General features: G+C 40.1%; 1 protein-coding gene across 1 annotated transcript; it reads right to left on the bottom strand.

Annotated features, from left to right (window-relative positions):
• Nucleotides 1-29: 29 nt before the first annotated feature.
• cds2 (CDP-diacylglycerol synthase (phosphatidate cytidylyltransferase) 2) lies at nucleotides 30-16,735 on the bottom strand. The gene is made up of 13 exons (XM_051421401.1): nucleotides 16,530-16,735; nucleotides 10,172-10,314; nucleotides 9,331-9,427; nucleotides 8,830-8,927; nucleotides 8,149-8,288; nucleotides 6,976-7,034; nucleotides 6,248-6,330; nucleotides 5,928-6,015; nucleotides 5,638-5,706; nucleotides 5,311-5,463; nucleotides 4,709-4,828; nucleotides 4,393-4,496; nucleotides 30-3,799 (listed from the first exon to the last, which is right to left on the bottom strand). The coding sequence occupies exons 1-13, from the start codon at nucleotides 16,599-16,601 to the stop codon at nucleotides 3,664-3,666; spliced, it is 1,362 nt and encodes a 453-aa protein (XP_051277361.1). The 5' UTR covers nucleotides 16,602-16,735; the 3' UTR covers nucleotides 30-3,663.
• Between the last annotated feature and the right edge of the window lie 5,365 nt (nucleotides 16,736-22,100).

Raw genomic sequence — 22,100 nt, 5'->3', positions numbered from 1 at the left:
AGAAACCAGGTCACACACAGCACACCACATGATTTTTAAATTTTTTTTATTATTACTTTAGTTTTCTTTGAACAAAAGCGAAGCACATTTCAGCATCAAAGAGTACAATTCTCTAGACAAATGTACAACTCAACACAAACCATTGCACAGTTTAAGAATAATACTGAAATCATACAGCTTTGTAAGAGGATCTATAACCACAAAATAAAAAGTCCACAAAGGGGAGCCTACAGTATGTGGGGACAGTCACAACTCCCATACATTCCTTTTAGAGAAGTCCTGGCTGGGCAGGACTCGCAACAGCAAAGTGGCACTGTGTTGATTAAAAATGGCACAGAGGTGTTTCCTGGGTGCCAAAAAACAAAAAAAAAACAAAAACAAAAAAAACAATCAGGTTTCTTTTTTAATAGTAGTATCCCTTATATTCTGCCTCGCTGTGAGCAAATCTTAACTTTAGGGATACTGGAATGTATCAAACAGCAGCAGCAAACGGTCAAACCTTTCTGCTCAGGTGCAGCATCAGTGCTACCCTCCATCAGCCGACCACCGGAGCTCCAGCTCTCTCTAGTGGCTGTCTGTAACACCAGACAGAGAAATGGCAGTACAGAGCTGCAGGGCTAAGACCTCAAACATTAAACCACCAACAGAGGCGGCGAAGCCCAGGAAATATAAGATATCTACCAATGCTGAGAAACCCAGTACTCACATTACTTTCTGGAAACTTCCTGTCTACTCAAGGGGAGACAATGCAGCACAGTGCTACGAGTATCTGCGCTGCTTCAACGTGCACTGCGACAGATTTTGACACACGACAGCTATCGGGGAAGAGCCAAGAAAACACCCAACTGCACTAAAGTCACAGCAAAAAAAGACAGAGACAATACTTCTGTGCTATCTCAATACTCTCTCCTATATGGCAATAATACTTTAAATATTCCTCTAACCAAAAATACTTCAGAACACTCAACAGGTCTCTAAACATCTTCTTAAATGTACAATATAGCAACTTTGAGAAGGTTTAATTTGCTTACAGTAAATAAAATAAATACTTCAAGAAAGATAAGCGTAAGACTGGTTGGATATCACAGAAGTCAAACCGAAGACATGAATGAAATGACATCAATAAAAATACGAATGGAGGGAATATGGGGGAAACAGGTGTAAAGTCATGCTTGGTTTATACAGTGGTTCATTCCATCTGAAAAAAAGTCAACTCAGTCCACTGCTTAAAAATATATGTAACTCTGATGAGAGGAAATTTAAGGTGGCAAACTATTTCCAAAATGACCCCAATTAATAGCACGTGTATAAGCTGCTTTGTATGATTACCATATGGAGACATCTTAGATACTGACCTTCACATCCCTGCTACACTGACTACTGTATGAATGTTCATATTGCGGTTTTCTCCATGACACTGGGTAGAGAAACAGTTGCACCTGGGTTACAGTTACACCTACAGTACGTCTCTCAACCTCCAGAGTTCTTATGGCTTTCACTGACAAGGAGAAATCAATTCTTTCCTCAAAACAAAGAAACAAAATGATGAATGTGCACAGACATGATCGCCGTGAGGTGATTGGTTGATTAATAAGTATGGTCAGGTCAGAGTTGGACCCACATACACTGTGCCATAAAGTTGTGACTAATTATTTCATTTGTAACAATATTTCAATAATCTTTTGGGACAAATTTACTTTACCATTCCCAAACAGTACCAAAAGAAAGTCTTACAAATCTTTCTACAGTCTTTAAATTCAATTACATTTGCTGTCCACCAGTTGTATACTCCAAGTTACATAACTCAGTCAGTAGTGAGTATAAGCAGAATCAATGGCTCAGTTGGACTTAAAGTTAAATGAAAATATTTTCAATAAATGATAAAAATGTATTCCACCCAATAAGAACTGACATAGCAGATTGTGTTGGCAGTTTTACACAAGTTTAGTAGCACTTGCACAAAGTCAGGCGACTTGCAAGAGATTAAAAGAAGAGTCGTCAAAAAGTATGCACCAGAGGGTGAGATATCCTGACTTCTTGCCCCTAGTATGGGTTTAACATTTGAGCCTACATTTCCCATAACGCAACATGGTCACATCTGTCATTCATCCTCCCTGAATGTGTTTCGTAATATAAATCTCCAAACTTAACCCAAAATAACCCTGATGACATCACTATGACGTCACCAGGGATATTTTCTATTTTCTTAGACTTGAGGCTCGCGCCACAGAAGACATTACCGTTCTCACAAGCGGCGCAGTACTTCTCATGACAAGTAAACTCATCTTCATGTGTCAATACTGTGCCCATTTAACGGACGGCAACAAAACTACAAACTGAATTAATTTACAATGCTTCAAAAAACGGAAATGAACTCAGCACTGGAGAATCTTCAGCTTTTATATTTTACCACCAAATCAAACAAACATTTGCCAGTGGCATAAATATCACAGAGTCCCACTGTAAAACCTCTTAAACACTGACTGCTGCTACAGTAGCTTACTGTGTTGGCACACTCAAACCTGAACATCAAATGAATAACCAGTGACAGTCATATTCTGGGTGTCTGCTCTGAAGCTGTGAACACAGCGAGGTTACAACACAGCTGAAGCACATATTGGCATGTCGCATCCCAACAATGTCACAAACAGAAGCAATAAAGCCCCCGCCACCTTACTGAACGTGTAAAACCTATAACCGCTCCTTGTTAAAGATAAAAAAGTATAAGCGCAGAAGGAGACGTTTTAACAATAAATAGAAGTCGACTGTATTCCACCTCTGAGAATCGTTCTGCTTATGCCATCAAAGAGCAACCAGGTGAGGGGAGATTGTGACTATTCTGCTGAAAGAGGTGCTGGTGTCTGTCGCAATGGCCTTCAGAGATTATCTTTTGATTCATAATAAAACACAGTTATGTGTGGAGCACTGCTATCTGCTCCTTACAGCACAAAACCAACCAGCTGACTGATGAATGGCAGTGAAGACACAGGAAAAAGACACACACACATAAATGCACATGGCAGAAGGCGAAGGTGACTTCAGGCTGAATAAAACATACACAACATTAAGATATAATAGAACATACCAAATATAAAAACCATCTATGTATAAATAGAAACAATCACGATAAAGAAAATTAAAACTTAATTTTGGCAGGGGGTGGGGGGGTGTAGCTTGGGTAACAATACAGTGAGTAACTGGGTTGAGAGCAGTGCATTAAAACAAAAACAAAAAAAGAACAATAAAATATTAAACACACATTAATAGGTATATAGAGGTTACCCTGTATACAGGTAGAAATGTACAGCTGACCATCACTTTGTTCAACAGTGTGAAAAGATACAAGTTGGCTATTATGGAAATGTGTAACAGTACAGTAATTCACTAACTCAACCTGAAAACACTGGTGTCTGAAACATGATTCACACACTGTATGAACACAAACATGCTCGACCCTCACACCCAAATTAAATGGAATGACCCATGGCTGTAGTTTTTTTTTTTTTGTTGTTGTTAGTTTTGTGTTTTTCTCGGATGTGTTCTCGCTCACACACAAAGCACTGCCAGTCTCCCAGAGCTCCGGGGCCGCGCGGGGCCCTCGGGTTCCTGCCCTCCTCTCTTGCCTCCTTCTCAGGGCGAGCCGGTGTGGGGGTGCGGGAGGTTCTAGGCGGTGGCCTCCTCCAGCGCTGGCAGCAGGCCTTTCTCTGTCAGGTGAGCCTTTAGGGAGTTGAAGATGTGGAGCTGCTGATCGACACGGAGGGCCAGGAGCTGCTGGATTACCTTGCTGGGGTTGGGGCCCCTGAGGGGAGGGAGAAGATAATCAAACATAACATCCTGTATCCAAAATGTGTCGAGTGTATTTGCTCTAATGTAAGCTGCAGTCGTTAAGATTCCCTGCTTACTAGCTTACCGCCTACAGGAGGAACTACTTCCAAGGCTAAGAATTAGCTAATCATTAGCAGACATTATTTTGTTGCGTTAGCAAAAGCTTAAGTTCAGGACTGGTAAATCATTCGAGTAGAATTCCTCCCACTGTGTGGCACACAGCCCAGGATGCTAATGTAAAAGAGTTCAGTCTAACGTTAGCTGCTGTGTACTGCTTCTGTTATTGACTGAACTTGGGGAAGTTTAGACTACCGTCACTCCAGCCAAACTTGTTATGCAAGATAGCAGTACATTTCAGTTAGTGCTCGTTCTCAGAGCCATTTCTCTTGTAGAAGTAAATATAAAAAATGAAGCAGAAAACGGACCCACTGTTTAAAACATGACCATTTCCACTGTTATTACTGCAAACTGCACATGAGCAGTGCCAGAGACGTAATCTGAAAACAGGCCAAATACCTCATAATTAACACAGTCAAGTGTGATTATTTCATATAGTCGTGCGCTTACCTGATGAAGCTAGCAATGTAGACATTAACAAATGTGGCCATGAGGTACTGGCAGTCAAATCTGTCCATAATGCCACCATGACCCGGGATAGTGTTGGCAAAATCCTGAAAGGACAAAGGACAGAACATGTGTTTGGACTGCTCCTTTAAACATAATATAAATGCAGCAAAGTAGACAGACACTAACCGATGTAATATAATAAACTTTGCATTTCATATTCAATTAAGCACAATACAAGGAATATTCTGCAGTTAAGTTTGCAGACATGAAAATAAACACCGCAGCAGACGGTGCAAGTGCAGTCCTTCATCCCTACCTTGATCTTGAAGGCTCTCTTGAAGCCGCTGGCAAAGAAGCCGCCGAAGGGTCCCACGATGGAGGCAAAGCTGGAGAGAGCAATGCTGTGGATCTGGAACGGGTAGAGACGCACTGTGGTCTGTGGAGACAAGAAGGAAGTGTTAGAGCAGAACAGAGACCTGCGTTTTAATGTAGGACTGCCTGATACAGGGTTCATCCACACTTTTCCCATTCTTTTTCATTGTTTCAGTTTTGCATTTCTTAACAGGATTTGGGATATCTATTGTCCATTTGTGAGCTGAAACTACCAACTAGGTCCTGATATAAATAAAAATAATGATTTACTTCACCTTTACAGAGGAGCTGTATTATATTAGTTAGGAACTGTCCACCTCCAAAACGTTGGATAAATATACCATACAATGAATATCTTGGATCCCTCTTAAAATTGTGACATACTGGCTCAACATTGTGGCTTTGCACTAGTTATTTATTTCTTACATATAGCTGTAATGCAAAGAGACACAGTGAAGTCAAAAGGATGAGAGAGAGAGAGAGAGAGAGAGAGAGAGAGAGAGAGAGAGAGAGAGAGGTGTGCAGGAGGTGTGCAGGTGGTCTTACCCATCCAGTGACAGACTCCAGGATCCCGGGCAGGGCGTAGTCCTGGAGCTGGAAAAGCTCTGGTGGCTCGCAGTCCACCTGGAAACTATTAGAGTCGTTGTTGAATTCCACCGGACACACAAAGTAGCGACAGCCGGCCATCACATAGGAGAGCTGGGAGGAGAGAGGCTTCAGTTACTCGGCAGTCACATCACTGGCCTGCGGCTCTTATTTTTAAAAAGGAGCCCAGTTGAAACCACATTTCCTAGTGGCTGAAATGGTACACTGTGGGGGGGATCAAAACAGACAAAATGCAGAATTTGAGGCATGAGATAAAAACTCTCTTACCATGATGCCAAACACAATGGTGGCGAAGAACCCACCGATGAATCCCTCCCATGTCTTCTTAGGTGACAGCTGCAGAGGATAATATAATAAAGTAATATATCACCATGTACCACAGAATACAATACTGCACTGATCATGTTTGACACACAGCATTGACTGGCCCCGGCATTACAACCAACAGTGGAAAGAAGAGAACAGTGGGTAGAAATTCACGAGAATCATGTGAGTTTGATTGGTTGAATCATTGATAAACGGTTTATTAAGCTGAGAATAACCGTGAGATAACCAACCTTGATGAGAGGGGTGCGTCCGAAGAAGAAACCAAACATGTAGGCCATAATGTCATTACAGATCACACAGGAAATTGGCACAATGAACCTATTCAGGAAAAGGAGAGTTTACATCAGTCATACATGAGGCTGAGTGAAAATATGTCTTATAAAACAAGTAATTTGATTTTAACTGGCTAATTGTCTGTACATGCTCATGGCCTACAAAAGAACAGAACTGGATTTCACTTGTGGAGCAGACATCCAAGAGAAGAAGTCATTTTACTGCTGATTTAGCTCAACTGTACAGTATTAGATGAGATAAAGGACTGGTCACTTACCAGATCATCCCCTCAAACAGGTTGTGAATGATAAGGTGAGACTGAGTCACCACAATCAGCAGAGTCACATGGGTCCAACCAAACTGTGGAGACAAAACAAACAAGATTAAACAAGATTGTCTCCACTAAAATACATTTATGCTTTCAAATCAAACCTTATTATTCATGATTGTGAGGCTTTATTCTAAATAATTCTTGGCAGAGTGAACAACATTTGTTACTATATGGATTATAACAGGACATAATGTGATAGGAGCAACAGCTGACCAGATAACAGCTTGATTAAATCCAACTGTGATTAATGTGGGTGGAGGAAGTGTCTCCTCCTCAACATGAAAGACTAGCTGTCTAGATATAGGGAATGTTTGAGTATGGGTGGCTGTAAAACTGCTCTGCAAACCCTTTCCAGGATAAATATTTCCATAAATTCTACTGACACAAGAAGAAAAGTAATTTTTCCGTAAGTGAGCAAAGACACTTTTTTGTGTCTGGGTCTGCTTAGAGAGAGACATGTTTGTCATGTAGGGAGCTTATCCAAAGGATGGGTGTTGTGTTACATGATTGGCTGATTTTACTGTACCATTGGTTTTCTGGTTAACGCCACCAACTGTTATTAGAGCAATCCTCTGGCCCACTTCTCCATACATTTGCCTGTATTTTAACTAGCCCTCATCAATAACCCAGCAGCCTTGAGGCTGGAGGCCAGGAGGAGGCAGGGTGCCACTTACCATGTAGAACTGCAGGCGGTAGTGTTTCTTCACCAAACTCAGCACAAACATGCAGAAACCTGCAACAACATGACAAATAATGTGTGAAATACTTCATATGGACACCATCTGGACTAAAGTGTAAGAGGAGGGAAATTAATTCATTCTGAATCCCGGTCATCTTTGGTCAAACAACTAAATTTAGCTTGACCTATTTCAGACAAAGCCCAGAGTTAATGTGCAGCAAGTAACTCAAGATTGCTGGAGCCTTTTGTTTCATGCTGTGTACAAGATGGAGGCAAGGAGAGGATGTTGCAAGAAGAGAATATGTCAGACCAAAAGGGCTTTGTAAGCCAGTATATATCTGCAGAGCTACAATATTTCATTATAATGCTGTTTTGAAGCAAATTTTAATTGCAGCTTCTGCAACTTGGATATTACACTTGGCCATACTGGGATTTCAATAATATTGCGGTTATTTGTGCAGCTCAATCCTGTAGAGCCTAGGGAGCTGGGAGGATTTACTTTGACATTTACTCCTTTCCAGGTTAAACATAAAAAAATATAAAAAAAATGTTATTCCAAAACAATGCATATTTGAGCATTTTCTGACATGCCATTATCTTCAAAGCCTGTCTGCTCAAAGACAGTGTGAGAAACCGGGCCATTCAGTTTCACCTTGAGACTAGTAGGCAAGAAGCAGAAAGCGTCAGGGTGTTTCCTTCCTCTCCACATCCTGTTTGGCACCAGCCTTTAGTAGCACTGACTTACTACCTGACAACCTTCAGTACAGGAAGTGGGACATCTCCAGTTAGCATGGTGCTTGAATTATGCAACTTTGAACTATCTCACCCAATAATGTTCACCGATATATTTAGTATTGTGGATTAGGGCACAAGAAAACGTTCTAGTAGAACAACCTATGTGTGACTGCAGTTGGGTAATAGTGTGAAAGACTGTTACTGTTTTGTGGCACCCCACATGTGACTTTGCCCAAACAACTGCCAGTGAAGAACAAAACATTTCATGATGAGTCTATACTGGACGACCTTTGTGGCACTATGGCATGATGATGGGATACATTTACAACATGAAAAGATAACTGTGAAATCTTAGTATACGTTAGTGGAAGTTGCACACACAGACAGGAGGACTTTTTAGGTTTTATTTTCAGATGAAGCTCAGTGTCTGTACCTGTCAGGTAGAGTGCAAACGAGATAAAGCGGTGGTATTTGCTGAGGATGCGAAGCGGCTCCTCCCTTTGCACCAGTGTGAAGAAGTAATCTGTCACGGTCTCACCATAGAAGAAGTAGTTCACACACAGCAGGAAGTACCTGGGGGGTGGAGGTGTGGAAAAAAATGTATGTCTCATAGCTTAATGATAGCAGCAGCTAATCAGCCTCTGCATTCAGTATGCCTGCAGAAAACACAGTGAGGCTGAGACACTCAGTCTACCATGTGAATAAACTTTGCTCAGTCACTCACTCCCCTGTATGTTCAATGTTAGAAGGCCAAATGATTTCCCAGGTCAAAAGGACTACTGGGATACAGCTTTGATGTTCATGGCATAGTGAATGTCTGGACTGTTATCTATCATACTACACTGTACAGCACTATTGCTAAAATCAAACAGCACTGATGATTTACAGTATTTTTTGATATTTTTGCTGATTTGCTTAATAATCTACAACCTACAACCTACTCAAGAGTTAAACAGGTCAGAAAACAAACCTCAGGAAGTCTGCAACAAAATAAAACATGAGACAACACAATAAGAAAGAAGCTGGCGAGGATATTTGCTGCATTCATGACACCTCTATATAATGTGTGATATCGTGCATGTGTGTGTGTGATTGTGTTTTTGCGTGGCCTCACCAGCTCAACGTCCTGAACCAGGGAAGGTGGTAGGAGTGGTACACACTATAGCCAATGGTGATGATTTCCTGGAAGCACTTGATCTGAACGCAGAGGACCTGCACAGAGAAACACTGCGTCACCGGGGAGAGAACTACTGGAGCATCACAACTCTGTGTGTGCGTGTGTGGGAAAATGTACTAGTGTCCCAATGACACAAAATGGCTGACAGGCCTATTTTCAGAGAATTCCCAGATGACAGGAGCAGCAATCCTGCATGTTATTAGAGAGCCTGGATCCCATTAATCCACGAGATTATGTAAGCTCAACTGAATATGCTTCAGAAAGCAATTATGGACCTCAATACATTTTACAACTCATTAAAAAAATTAACTGTGCCTGTACCTTAAATATAAATACGTAAATGGATACAAACTACAAAAAGCTACAAAAAAAAAACAAACAAATGATTTTACATTTTTACATTACAGCTTTTGCACAGCACCACTAGTTTGTACTCACAATCATCATAAGCACCATGGGGCCCAGGTAGATGATGAAGAAGAAGAAGGAGATCATGGCTAGGGTGAGGATGCCTCGCACCCACCAGTTCTTCCATCTGATGGACACACACACACACACACACACACACACACACACACACACACACACACACACACACACACACACACACACACACACACACACACACCGTAAATAAAAACATAAACTACCATCCAGTTTAATGACAATTAAAGTAAAATAAAGTGATATTAGGTGGCAGATGTGCATTCAAATTGCATAACAGAATACCTCAAGCTCTGCTGAGTTTTTCATGTTCGTTCTTCAAGACACCTTGATGAATATTATTGCTTTTATGTGTGTTGATAATTAAAAATTATCTGTATTCCAGTGTTAAAACAGTAGTGTAACTAGGTCTCATACAGCGACATCAAAGGTTTGATACTATTAATGTGTTTGCCTGGAAGTTCAACAGTCCAACCATGATTCACATCTGCTGTTCACAAAAAAACTGTGTGAAGAAGGATTACTTTCTATGAATCATGGCACCTCTGCCTGTGTAGCAGTGCTGGAAAGTGTAAGAAAAACAGGGGCCTCTTGCTTAAGTTGGAAGCTCTACACAGAACAATGTGGTGACTCATGGAACAACTTAGAATACAGAGTGGTTCCTTAGATGAAAGTGTCCCAAAACTTCCCGAAATATTTAGATAATATATATTATCTATGCTGTCCATCATATATTCAGGGAAAGTTTACTGAGCATGCTCAGCACCATGCTTTACAGTCAACCTTTCAGACAGCTTCCATTACTGCAGACTATAATCTAAGACAGTGACGGTACCTTGAGGAGAGTCCAGACAGGGCCTTGTTCAGTACCTCGGGGGTGTCATCAGCAGGGACTGGCACCTCTGGGACTCCTGAATCCACTTTGGACTCACTGTCTGACACCCCATCTTTTTCCACCTTGAGCTCACCGTCTGAACCCTGACAACCAAACAGACAGAGGAGAAATGAGACACTGAAAGTGAGCTACAATATGGTGCTGCGATGGCAGGACAACAGGTGCAACCACAGAATCACAACATGAGCAGCTCTTTCGTCTTTGCATTGAAAACATATTTAAGTTTTAGTTGGCTCCATCTTAGATTCTGATTGAACATATAGCAGTAGTTAAAGAATAACCTTTATCCAGATATTCACATGATACATTTAATTAAATGTGCCCCAAATGTTTTATTTTTCTTCCTTTTGCACCTATCCAACATATGACTGTATTTACATATTTCCAGCAACACAGGGCCTGTGCGGCTAATGGAATGTAAATGCAAGTCAAACAGTCAAACTAGAAGTAAACACCATGCCACAGTGATGGCCTCAAACAAAATCACATGATATGGTATCTAGGTTAGACTTAGCATTTTGCCCTTTACAACACACAACACATCTTGCATTGTTTCCCCTAGTACTTTAGTACAATAACAGTTCCTGTGTCAGCCGAGAAATGTCCCCAAAATACATTTCTCATGATTTCACTTTACCATATTTGGAATCAAACTGACATCTGACTGTCTGACCTGAATACAGTTTTCATTCATCGTGACAGTAGAAGTAGAGATGAGAATGAATGCAGCAGGAAGGACACTCTGGCCTACACTGTTGTTACTGATATGAAACTATGTGTGCAGTAATCTTATTTTATACTACAATCTTACACTACGAGCATTTTATCCAAGTACAATATTTCCTTGGTCTACAATCAGACAGTAATAATCAGCTTTGCTTATACTGCAGTTCCATAAATATATTATACTATGAACCTACATGCTGAGACATGAGAAAATAAACTGAAAACATAATAGATTATTATCTCAATTATACTCTACTTCTACTAATATCATCAAGTACCTAAAGTCCTAAGCGATGCTATTCAAATTAATATTTCCTGCCAATAGCAATGATGCACCTAATTGTAAGAAACTTAAATTAACCTTCATACGGAACCAGCTTGGTCAACATTTGAAAGCTCTGTAGTCAGTTTACTTTTTGTCATTTCACAGTTACACCACCAACGTGGTTTGCAACAACTGTGGCAGATTAACCACACAAAAATCTTAGTAATGGGTCTTTATTTCACACGATGTGAACCAAAGCAGCAGATTCAGAGACAACAAATGTCAGTAGAACATTTTTAATTTTAAATAAGGGGCATTGCTGTTATATTGCAGGGTAAAGCTACATAGCTACTTAATTTTGACTTAATAGTAAATTAATACAAATAAAAGTTTAGTTAAAATGCTCTGCCTTATTCTTCCTATTTTTAAACAGTATGTTTCCCTTCGCTTTGATATCTCAGAGCGGGACCGTGCTGCGAATGTTAGCCTAAACTTGAACATACGAGCCTCTTGGATCCTTCATAGTGACAGTCCTGAACAGGTATTTTTATAATGTAACCTGCAATACCACATCATAATATAAATAACTTGGAAATAAAGCTAGGTTGCTGCTGTAGGTAGTAAGCCAGTTAGCCAGGCAAGCTAATGTTTGTAGCTTATGTACAGCAGACAAATGCACTATTTTGTCCAATCCTTAGAATTTGCTTTTGTTTAAGAAAAGTTATTTAGAAAAAAGAAAGACACCTCCAAAATCGTACAAGGAGTTTCTCTCTCACCACAGACCCATGTACACTGCTTCAACATGTGCAAACATCCATCACTGAACAGACTGTCTGCTCAATATAATCACTGAGGCGTCTGTATGTGTCTCACACAGCCCTGGGAAAAGGTCTGATTATCCAAAATAATTGAAAACATCTGTGTGGGTGGACCATAGATGTGTAATGTCTTTAAAGCCCTGCTGGCCATTATGATATTAGAATCACTCTGTGTATAACACTTGATCACAATACATATCTATTTTCTGTGTCCTGTAAATTGATATGTACTACAAAAAACACTGATATGTCACTGAACCAACCAGAGCAGGTTCATCATATCAGAGTGGACGCACAGTGTGAAGCAAACTGCAGCAGGACTGCCAGTGCAGAGTTGCGTGTGGGCGGCTAAACGCTGCGCCAAATCATCTCCATCCATATTGTTGATTTCTCAGAACCATCTGTTTACTGGTGGAGGCCTGTTTAAAACACACTGATCTCGGCCTCTCCACGGCAACAACAATCAAAGGATGGATGTCATCCGACGGTGGCAGTTACACACAGGCACAGCTCGTCGGATAGAAAGAGAGAGAGGTTTCTTCAGGTCAGTCTGTCCTTTCACTTTCCCCCCGCCCCCCCACTGACCTCTCTGCTGCTGCTGACCAAATTAGGCTGGGAGTTCTCACCTCAGTCACACAGCAGATGGTCGGCTCGCTGTTTTGTGACGCCCACTCAGGCTAGTAGGGCCTTAACAGCAAGACACTACTGCAGCTGGATACTTTCTATATCATTCATTTATCGTAGCTTTTTCTTTGACAATATGCTAGTTATTGTTTGCCGTTTTACAACGGTGATAGCACACATACCAAAAAGGGCTAGGTGGGAACATTCTGCCAAGATTAAAGCAGCATTATAAAAAGGACTTTATTTCCCTTTCTTAAAGAACAAGGATCTTCCCTTTTTGACGATTCTGCCGGCCCCTGTGGACAAAAGCTTTAGTGTTTCTACCACCTAGTTTCATTGATTTCAAGGGGAATCTGACCGAATCCGACCTGGTAGCAGGCACTGTGGAAATAGCCAATCTTCCTGTTGATGGTCTGGTGTGCTTATATAGATCACACAGAGGCATCAGTGTTAAATTGAGGTTGTTTTATAACCAGTTTAAAAACTCCCTGTAGTAGGTTTAAATAGGTTAAAGGTGCACTATACAAGACTGACAATGCAGAATCAACCACATCACAATTATGTTGAATAACCATGTAAATCTGGGGTATGACAATTTCATAAAATGAGAACCAGTCACACTAAATTAGATCCATATTCAGCGCAATTTGTCATTCAGAGGTCTTCCAAGAATCCCAGATAAACATTTTTTGTTTTAAAAAGATCCTTCACATTAAAACAAAGATTATTTTCCTGTTACGACACTTAAAAATCCACATATTAATGATGAAAAAACATTTAATAACACTGAAAATATATAAAATAAAAAATGGCACTGAAACATAAAAATAAAAAACGGCACTGAAAACTAGAACAGTTTCTCATAACAAAAAAGATAATTTTTCCCTGCTGGGCTGATACAGTTTAACATTGAGATTGAGGGTCACAATTTATTTAACAGCTGCAACAGTCAGTGCGTGTCCACTTTTTGTTACAGTCTCCTTAAGATTAAGAACTGGCCACCACATCTCTCTGGATCAACTGAACCGCAACAAAACCAAAACTGGAGTTTTAGAATGATTTGGAAAACTTCATTGACTTTCCTTCAAATGAAATGACACACACACAAAATAGTATGCACTGTGAATGCAGGAGCATGCACAAGATATCACACACACACACACACACACACACACACACACACACACACACACACACACACACACACACGCCTGCTGGTTTCTATGGAGACAGTATCCGTCATTCAGGATGCACGGGTTAAAAATAGGCGCTCGTTGCACATAAACACTCCACCCCTTTCATGCTTTCTGGTAGACCACTGGCAAAAGACACAGCTAAATCTGCAAGTTGTGAAAGGATGAGTTCATTTACGTTTGTCTGTAGTCAAGCTTTTAGACCGAGACATCTAAACGCAGGGGAAGTCAGAGGGTTCTTCAGAAATACAGCCAAAAGGAAAAGAGGATACTTGTGATTCAGGTTCTCAGCTGAGTCGTGCTGTGAGTTTATCAGCCACAAATATTTTAGAACAACTGTTTTTAAATATTTTAGATAGCCGAAGACCACACGTGTCGCCTGAAAGAACACACACTGTCTTAATTAGAAATGTACGCAATCAGATGATACAACATGCAAGTATCCATATATAGTGTTGCAGCTGAATTTTGAGGCCGCTTTAATGTTTATGTAGTCTGATCAATGTGTGACTCATTCAGAAATTTCACTCTACTTGCCTTTCCTAACCCCCTCATTCTCATTTCATAAAATTTCATTTTCTTTGGAGTTGTTCTTATAAAGCTGATCCAGATAAAAAGGTCATAGCAGGGCCAGAACACATTTAATAAATCACCTTTTTTACAAAAATGTTTCCCCACCTTTTACTTGTTATGATCGCTATGTTCCCAGGAAGGGCTCCGACAGAACAGCTTTATGTCCTGCAGTATTAAACTTTATCTTGTGGATGACTCCTGTGTGATGTTGCTGGTGGTCCACCCTCACCTAAACCACATGACAATTTACTATCTGCCTGAATTTCCTTATCCACATAGGACACTTCCTGTGACACACAATTAACATGGTGTCCACATCTGCAATTGCATTCTGCCCAGCTTACTCCACACTGAAATAACCCTAGTCCTGCTTTGGAATTTGTTCTAGGTGTAGGGGTGGGTGTCAGTATCAGGCTAACCTGGTATTCTTTTTAACCAGGATGTTGGTTTTACACAGGATTTAGCTGGCCAGATTCTTCTTTACACTGGTATTCAATTCTACAGGTAAAAGCTGCTTTAGATTATCTCACAGATGTATTCAGTCCAGACATGAAAGATTCAGATATCATTTATTTTGGAGTGTTACTTCAGAAACTACTGACAAATAAAGAGTTATACAAAATACTGGATGGGTATTCTGTATTTGTTGGTAATGCAAATCTAATAACCAGATCAAACTGAAGACAGATTATGTGTCAGTGTGTTTTGTTTAAATGGAGGACAGAGAGACACGGGATGGATAAAATCAGCCGGACACTCAACACCTAAATAGCACTATACCTAATTGTTAGAAAGTAATTAACTGATTACATAACAAGCACTCTACATTAGGACCATAGAGACAACTTCATCAAGCACTCTGTGCTAGTCTGCTCTGGAGTACATCACAATTACAAGACATGAAATAATAAATGGCACATTAAGAAGAAGCCAATGCTCTGAGTGGGCTTCACTGGTAAATACCATTGCCCTGACATGCCCTGTGTGCTTTGTTGTACGGATGCAGTTAATGTCTCAGCTACTATACCATCTGTTTTTAGTTGTCCAATTTTCTGGAATCATGTCCTCTCGTCCTAGATAAATCTCCATATCCATTACCACGCCCCTTTCTGGGCTCCGACTATTCACTGGGAAGCAACTCTGACATCCATGTTGACAACACAGGCAATCCTTTCCCTTCAGTCTGAATACTACACGAAAGTAAATTATGACATCTTGCTAGACAGCAGTGTGCCTGAAGCAGCTGTTGTTGTTATTGTTCCAGCAGCCAGATCCGCCAAGCTGATGTTGTTACAATGGCACGGAGAGCCCTGCCCGTTCAGCAGGCGGTAAAGTAAACAGGCTAAAACAAACAGTAGACTTATAACTGGATGGAAAAGCAATTCGTCAACAGTAACATATCAGGACACATGGAGCGTTTCGTCTCAGGCTAGTTCAACGGTTGTCTAGCACCAGTGTAACTGTGTGTGTGTGTGTGTGTGTGTGTGAGAGTGTGAGTGAGAGTGAGAGTGTGTGTGTGTGAGAGAGAGTGTGTGTGTGTGTGTGTGTGTGTGTGTGTGTGTGTGTGTGTGTGTGTGGGGCTAGCTGAAAAACATTTCTACCAAACATCATTCAAATTTTTTGCAGGTTACTGTTGCGTTGCTTTGTATGAAACAAACACACTGGTTAAAATATCCCTTTATGATTTTTACTATACCAGGGGAGCCATTTTATAAGTCGGCATATACCTGATGAAGAAAGCAGTGTTCATTTAGGTACAATTCTAACTTCTGCATTGGGTTTGCCTGTTGTTTTCACGGCGAAAGTACACCCAGGAAGACCGTAAGTAGCATCAGCCAATCAAGTCTAAAATCCGAGTAGTTCGGCGGATGAGTTGTACGGCGCATTTCAGTGGCTTTTAAAAGCTTGTAAGTCAAAAGCTATTATATTCTATATTCTGTTTAACAAGCGAATGTGCCCAACGGAGAAGCGACGTTAAACACCCGAGTTTTAATCGATTTAACGAGACTTTTTCTCTAGCTACACGAGCCACATTGCATTAGGACCCTCAGATAGCTAGCTGGCTAGCTAGCGTTAGCATCGCTTCTGGCTAACGGTACCTTGTCCTCTGACGGCTGCTGTTGTAACGTTGGGTCGGTGTCTTTGGCTCCACGGTGCCTTAGCTCTGTCATCTTAGCAGATCGTAGCCTAACGACAACAGCGAAGGTCCTGTGGCTCCGGGACACTCGTTATTTGGACTGACAGATCTCCTGCTAAGCTTCTAGCTAGATTTTTTTTTTCACTGAAGAACCCAATCGGCGTCAAGCAGCTGGAATAAAAGCTAACGACACCTTCCGGTTTCCAAAATAAAGTCCAGATTGATTAGATGTAGTGTAATAACGCTACTGCCATTACACAAAGTAGATGCAAAGTGGAAAAATATATGTAGTAGCTGTTGCAAGTGATTTTTATTTCTTCAAAAGTAGGTGGCACTAATCGGTGTCGCAGTATCTAGCTATGTAAATAGGACTGTATGCAAAACAGACAAATACTTAAACACAGCAATTCTACTTATTATAGGTATATGGTTTGATTATAGAGAGTTACAGGCTTCAAATTGATATGAGAAACTTTAATGTTTAATTTTCTCCATAAAAATATAAATCCAGCAATCTACTTTCATGCATGTTCTTGTTCCAGCTGTGTATTTGCAGCTGGACCAGTTATGAACTGGGTCTACCTGAACTAGGCTGGCATGGAAGTGTGCAGGTGTTAACTGGATCAGATGTCCAAAAGTAAATGTCAAAAATGAATTATTGTTTTAAAAAAAGAGTAAAGTGTGCTGCACCCTCACCATTACTCTTTAACACAAAAGCCTTTACATAATTTGACCTCCTGGATTTTCTTCTTTATCGCTACAATATTTTTTTCTGTTGGGGTTTTTTGTTTGTTGGTGTGATGTCTTTCTGAATACACTGGAAAATAAATAACATTTATCACTTATAGCTGTCAAAGTTTGCCAAATGCAAAATGTGTGCCTTTATTTTGAAGGTATTATTGCTCATGTTTAGTTGCATTCTGGCTAACCTGACAGAGTCCTCTGAAGTCATGGGAGGTGTGGGCTATATTCAAGACAAATACTGTGTAATGTGTTTTGAGTACAATTGTAGATCATCCAAAAACTATACAGCTATATAATTATGTGTAGCCTATTCCTTCAATACAATATATGTCAGTGGCTTCCTGCTGGTGATCACCAATGAGCCTTAGTCCAATAAGGCTTTTTGAAAGTGTACTATTGCTCTTAACACATTTTTTATACATTATGTTTTACAACTTTACTTTTCCATTAACAACAAAAATCATCCCTCTTGATAGGCGTTTCATCCCCGGTTCTCTTGACCAGACATTTAAACAATGGATTTCAAGTGGAATAACAGCAATGTGTACACTAATTAAAAATGGGAATTTTATGAGTTTCCAGGAGATTAAACAAAAATATAAATTAAACAATCCAGACCATTTCAGGTATTTACAAATAAGGGACTATTTTGACAAAGAAATAAAGTATAATGTAAATTTAGATAATAACGGAATAATCAGAACCATAATTGGAATATACAATTCAAAGAAATACAGAATAATATCTACAATGTATTGCAATCTAATGGAGAGAAGAGGGAATACAACTTTATACGTGAAGCTGAAATGGGAAAGAGAACTGGGAGTGAATATTTCTGAAGATGAATGGCTACATATTCGGAGAACACAACAGTCAACCACATCATCACGTGCTTGGAGATTATTTTGTTGGAAGAACTTAATTAGATTCTTTATCACACCTTAAATCCAGAACAAATACCTGTCGGTACCACAGCCATGTTGGAGAAAGTGTTGGGCAACAAATGTAGATCATTCTCTTGTTTTTTGGCTTTGCCCTAAAATTATACAATTTTGGGAGGATGTTCACCTGGTTATTGTCAGAATTCTGGATTATGATATACCTAAGTCATGTGTATTACTTTACTTTGGCAATATGACAGGGAATGTTGTGTTAAAAGAGGACAGATACTTGTTGAAAATCTTGTTAGCAGCTTGTAAAAAAGCAATTACGAGAAAATGGTACAAACCAGATCCACCAACACAAGATGGCTGGCTGAAAATTGTGAATGAAATATATGTCATGGAGCAGTTGACCCATAAGATAAGGACTCAAGAGGAACAAAGTCGAGAAAAGTGGGAAAAATGGACTGTCCACACATCAATGACAGGATAAGGACTATTACACTGACATTATCACTGGAACAAACTGTAGAGACATGGCAATCCAGCATGTTCCTTTGATGTTGTTTTGTTTTGTTTTTTTCTTTTTTTCAAATCTTTGCCAGTGTTTATATGTTGCATAAAAAAGGCAATAAAAATAAAGTAAAAGGAAAAAAAAATATCCCTCTTGTTCAGGACTTTAAAAATATGGTCTGTGTCCTTTTCCTTTTAGGAAAGAAAAGAAAAGGGTTACTCACCTGGTAGAACTGGTGGCCCATATACCAGGGCTGAGTCCTTGCTGTAGCAGCAATGGGTTCAACTCTGACCTGTGGCCCTTAACTGTGTGTCACTCCCTCTCTCTCCCCCCTTTGCTGTCACTATTGATTAAATGAAATAAAAGGCCCCAAAAATATTGAAGAAAAGAACAAATTAAAGGTGTGTAACATTTAAGAGGATCTTTTCATTAGTGTATAATCACCTGAACATAGGATCATTGTGTTTTCATTACCTTAGAATGAGCCGGTTTTATCTCCACAGGGAGCAGGTGCTCTCCTACGGAGGCCATCGTGTTGAACCGCCGTGTTTCTACAGTAGCCCAGAACTGACTAACCAAACACTGGCTCTAGAAAGGGCTTTTCGCTTGAAACGGGAGGGTGTTGCAATCAGCAACTACACCGCTAGATGCCAAAAGTCCTGTACAGTAGTCCTGTAATTTCTTAGAGCACTGATTTTCAAACTGGGGTGTGGGGACCAACAGGGGTCCTTGAGTGGATTCTAGGGGGTTCCCAGCAATATTTGAATTTTTATATTATTTTATATTTTTTTTGTAAGTTGGAACAACAAGGGAAGAAACTGATGTTTTTAATGATTGTAATTTGTACTAATGCCAATGATAGGTGCCTATGAAACCTAAAAGTAAAAACATTATTCAAGAGGGGGTTAATTGTTAGGGTTAGGTTTTGGAACCCCTATCTTAAAAGACCATTTATTAGACAAGGGCATCATCAGATTAATGCAGGCTAATGTGTCAGTTAAGATTCTCTTAAGACTAGACTGGTAGTGAGGCTGGATAACTGAAGCACTCCGACTTGTAAAAGTGTGTGTAATTTGCACCTTTAACACCAAGTGGCAGCAAAAGCTCACTATAATTGTTTGGGTGTGTGTGTATGTGTGTGTGTATCAGCTCTGTGGCCTGACAGCAGTTCTAAATAATTAATGGCCTACCGCTGTTGCAGCAGAAGTGAAAGGGTGGTGAGCATTGCAGCCCAAATACAACAATACAACAGTTCAATAGGATCTGACACCCTACTATAGGGTGTTCACTGCCTCTAGAGCCAGTGTTGAGTGGTATTAAGAGGGTTGGATAACTTGAACAAGCACCACTTAAAGAAAATACGGTTATTTAGGATCCGGACCATGATGCAGTATATGTTTATCTGCATCACCCTGACAACAATCTACAAAACCTGAGCATATTCTTAAGGTTGAAATATATTCTTATTGGAATGCACCACTGTGCGTTTCGGCATACAGTTTTTCAAACATTGTTAATATTTCCTATAGTGAACACAGCGGGTGCATGCTGACTCATGACTCAGCAGGTCTTCACATGGAGAAGAGATTAAATCAACTTGTGCAGGGGATGTTCAGTACACTGAGATCACTGACTAACTAATCTACGCTTCTCTTTACCTGCTTCATCTTTGTCATCCAACACTTTGCTTATTTTTATCTTCTATTTTAGTTCAATCTTTTTAAATCATATTAAATTTACTTTTATATTCTCATGTTTCTTTAATATATAGTCTTTGTGCCTTGTATATCTTCTGTAAAGTACTTTGAATTGCCTTGTTGCTATTCAAATAACCTTGCCTTGAAAATCAAGCAGATGCAAAGAAATATTATTATTTGGACTGACTGCAATTTCAGTATTTTTCATTCAGTTTTCAGGTTGATAATCACATTTAGTCATCACTACAGAACATACGTTAGCCTACAAAAATGATCTGTCAGTACCAGTGATGTGTCACTTGACACACTCCTTTAAGCTATATTTTTCCTTCATAGTCCCTGCCATTTGATTACAGATTTTAGATGAATTACTTGAGAAAGAATATTTGTCAGTATTTCTCATTTTTGTAAGATAAACTGATGTTGCTGCATATAATCAAACCTTGATGTTAATGTCTGAAAACCTATTTGATCAGTATTCTCTTGTTCAATAACTGGCTTTGCTATTTTTCTCTTTGGTCTGGTGATATTTGATATAATCCGTTCACCAACTTTATTATATAAGTTATCTTTCCCAAACTAGCATCTGAACAGTGAATTACAATCATTTTGCATGACTTCAATCATTACAAATATATCTTTTGAACTATGATTAATGCAGTTTTTGAAGGTGTGCTTATCTATCTGTCCTTGAGGTTTTAAAATGCCTTCATCTTCTAAAAAGCAGAGCCATGACGCAGCAGTCCTTTTAAAACAAGAATGTAAGAATACATGGGCGAAATGATTTCAGAAACATTAGCATGACAACAAGAATACCCCACCACACACACTCACACCCACCCACCCAAAGATTATGACTGCAGTGGTTCTGACTCTATTCTGTGGGGGGCACTTCATCCTTGCTGCAGTGTGATGGCTCGGACGCTGCTCAGCCGTGCTGCGCAGCAGACTGTACATGAGACGCTGCTACTGTGTAGAGCCGTGTCATGCTGTTAGTGTCCCATCCTGTGGCTCACAGTCAGTCTGTTGTTTTTGCTCGCCTGGGCTCTAGTGTGTTTCAGGCAGCCAAAATTTTGGCTGGGACTCCTCAGCAGCTCCTCCAGAACTGCAGGGCTCTGGGACATCTGCAATGCAGAAGTCTATATATAGCCATGGAGTTACAGGGAGACAGAGAGAGGGAGAGAGAGAGAGAGAGACATAGACAGACAAAAAGACAGAGAGAGATACATTGAATGAAAAGAGTGATCCTTGAACAGAAAATGAGCTGGAGAATGTAGGGAATAGAAAATTCAGTTGTTTAATTCTTAAATTCTTGTTTGTAGAGACTGAAAGCTATGAAACATTAATTTTTACTCAAGAAAGTCCAGAAAACCCCCAAACCAAGTGTCCACACAAGGTCATAGTCAAGTGTGTTTGCCAGTATCTGTGTGTTTAACTCACTTAAAAGAGGAAATGTAATTACATGCTTGTGGACTGCCAGCAACAGGAAAAGGGAAGGGTTGTTGTTAAATGCTGAGGTTGAGTATTTATTGCTTTATCTCAAAGGGTCTCGGGAGGGCAGTGGAGGAGGAGAAGGAGAGCAGTTCAATTATGTATGCACCTCCACAACACCAGAATCTGCTGACAACAGAGCTCAACACGCACACAGCATGGCCAAATCAAGGACGACTCCGCTGTCCGACCAGCAGCGGGCCACG

This window comes from Dicentrarchus labrax, unplaced genomic scaffold (genome assembly GCF_905237075.1).
Source record: "Dicentrarchus labrax unplaced genomic scaffold, dlabrax2021, whole genome shotgun sequence".
NCBI lineage: Eukaryota > Metazoa > Chordata > Actinopteri > Moronidae > Dicentrarchus > Dicentrarchus labrax.
The sequence above is the reverse complement of the archived record's forward strand: the minus strand, read 5'-3'. Positions and strand labels throughout refer to the sequence as shown.

Bases quoted from the DNA above. Each gene is read 5' to 3' on its own strand.
- cds2 (XM_051421401.1), bottom strand. From the start codon at position 16,601: ATGACAGAGCTAAGGCACCGTGGAGCCAAAGACACCGACCCAACGTTA. The intron at 9,428-10,171 runs GTACCGTCACTG...TGTGTCCATCAG, and splicing joins CTGTCTGGACTCTCCTCAAG to ATGGAAGAACTGGTGGGTGC. The intron at 6,016-6,247 runs GTAAGTGACCAG...TTTCCTGAATAG, and splicing joins CTGTTTGAGGGGATGATCTG to GTTCATTGTGCCAATTTCCT.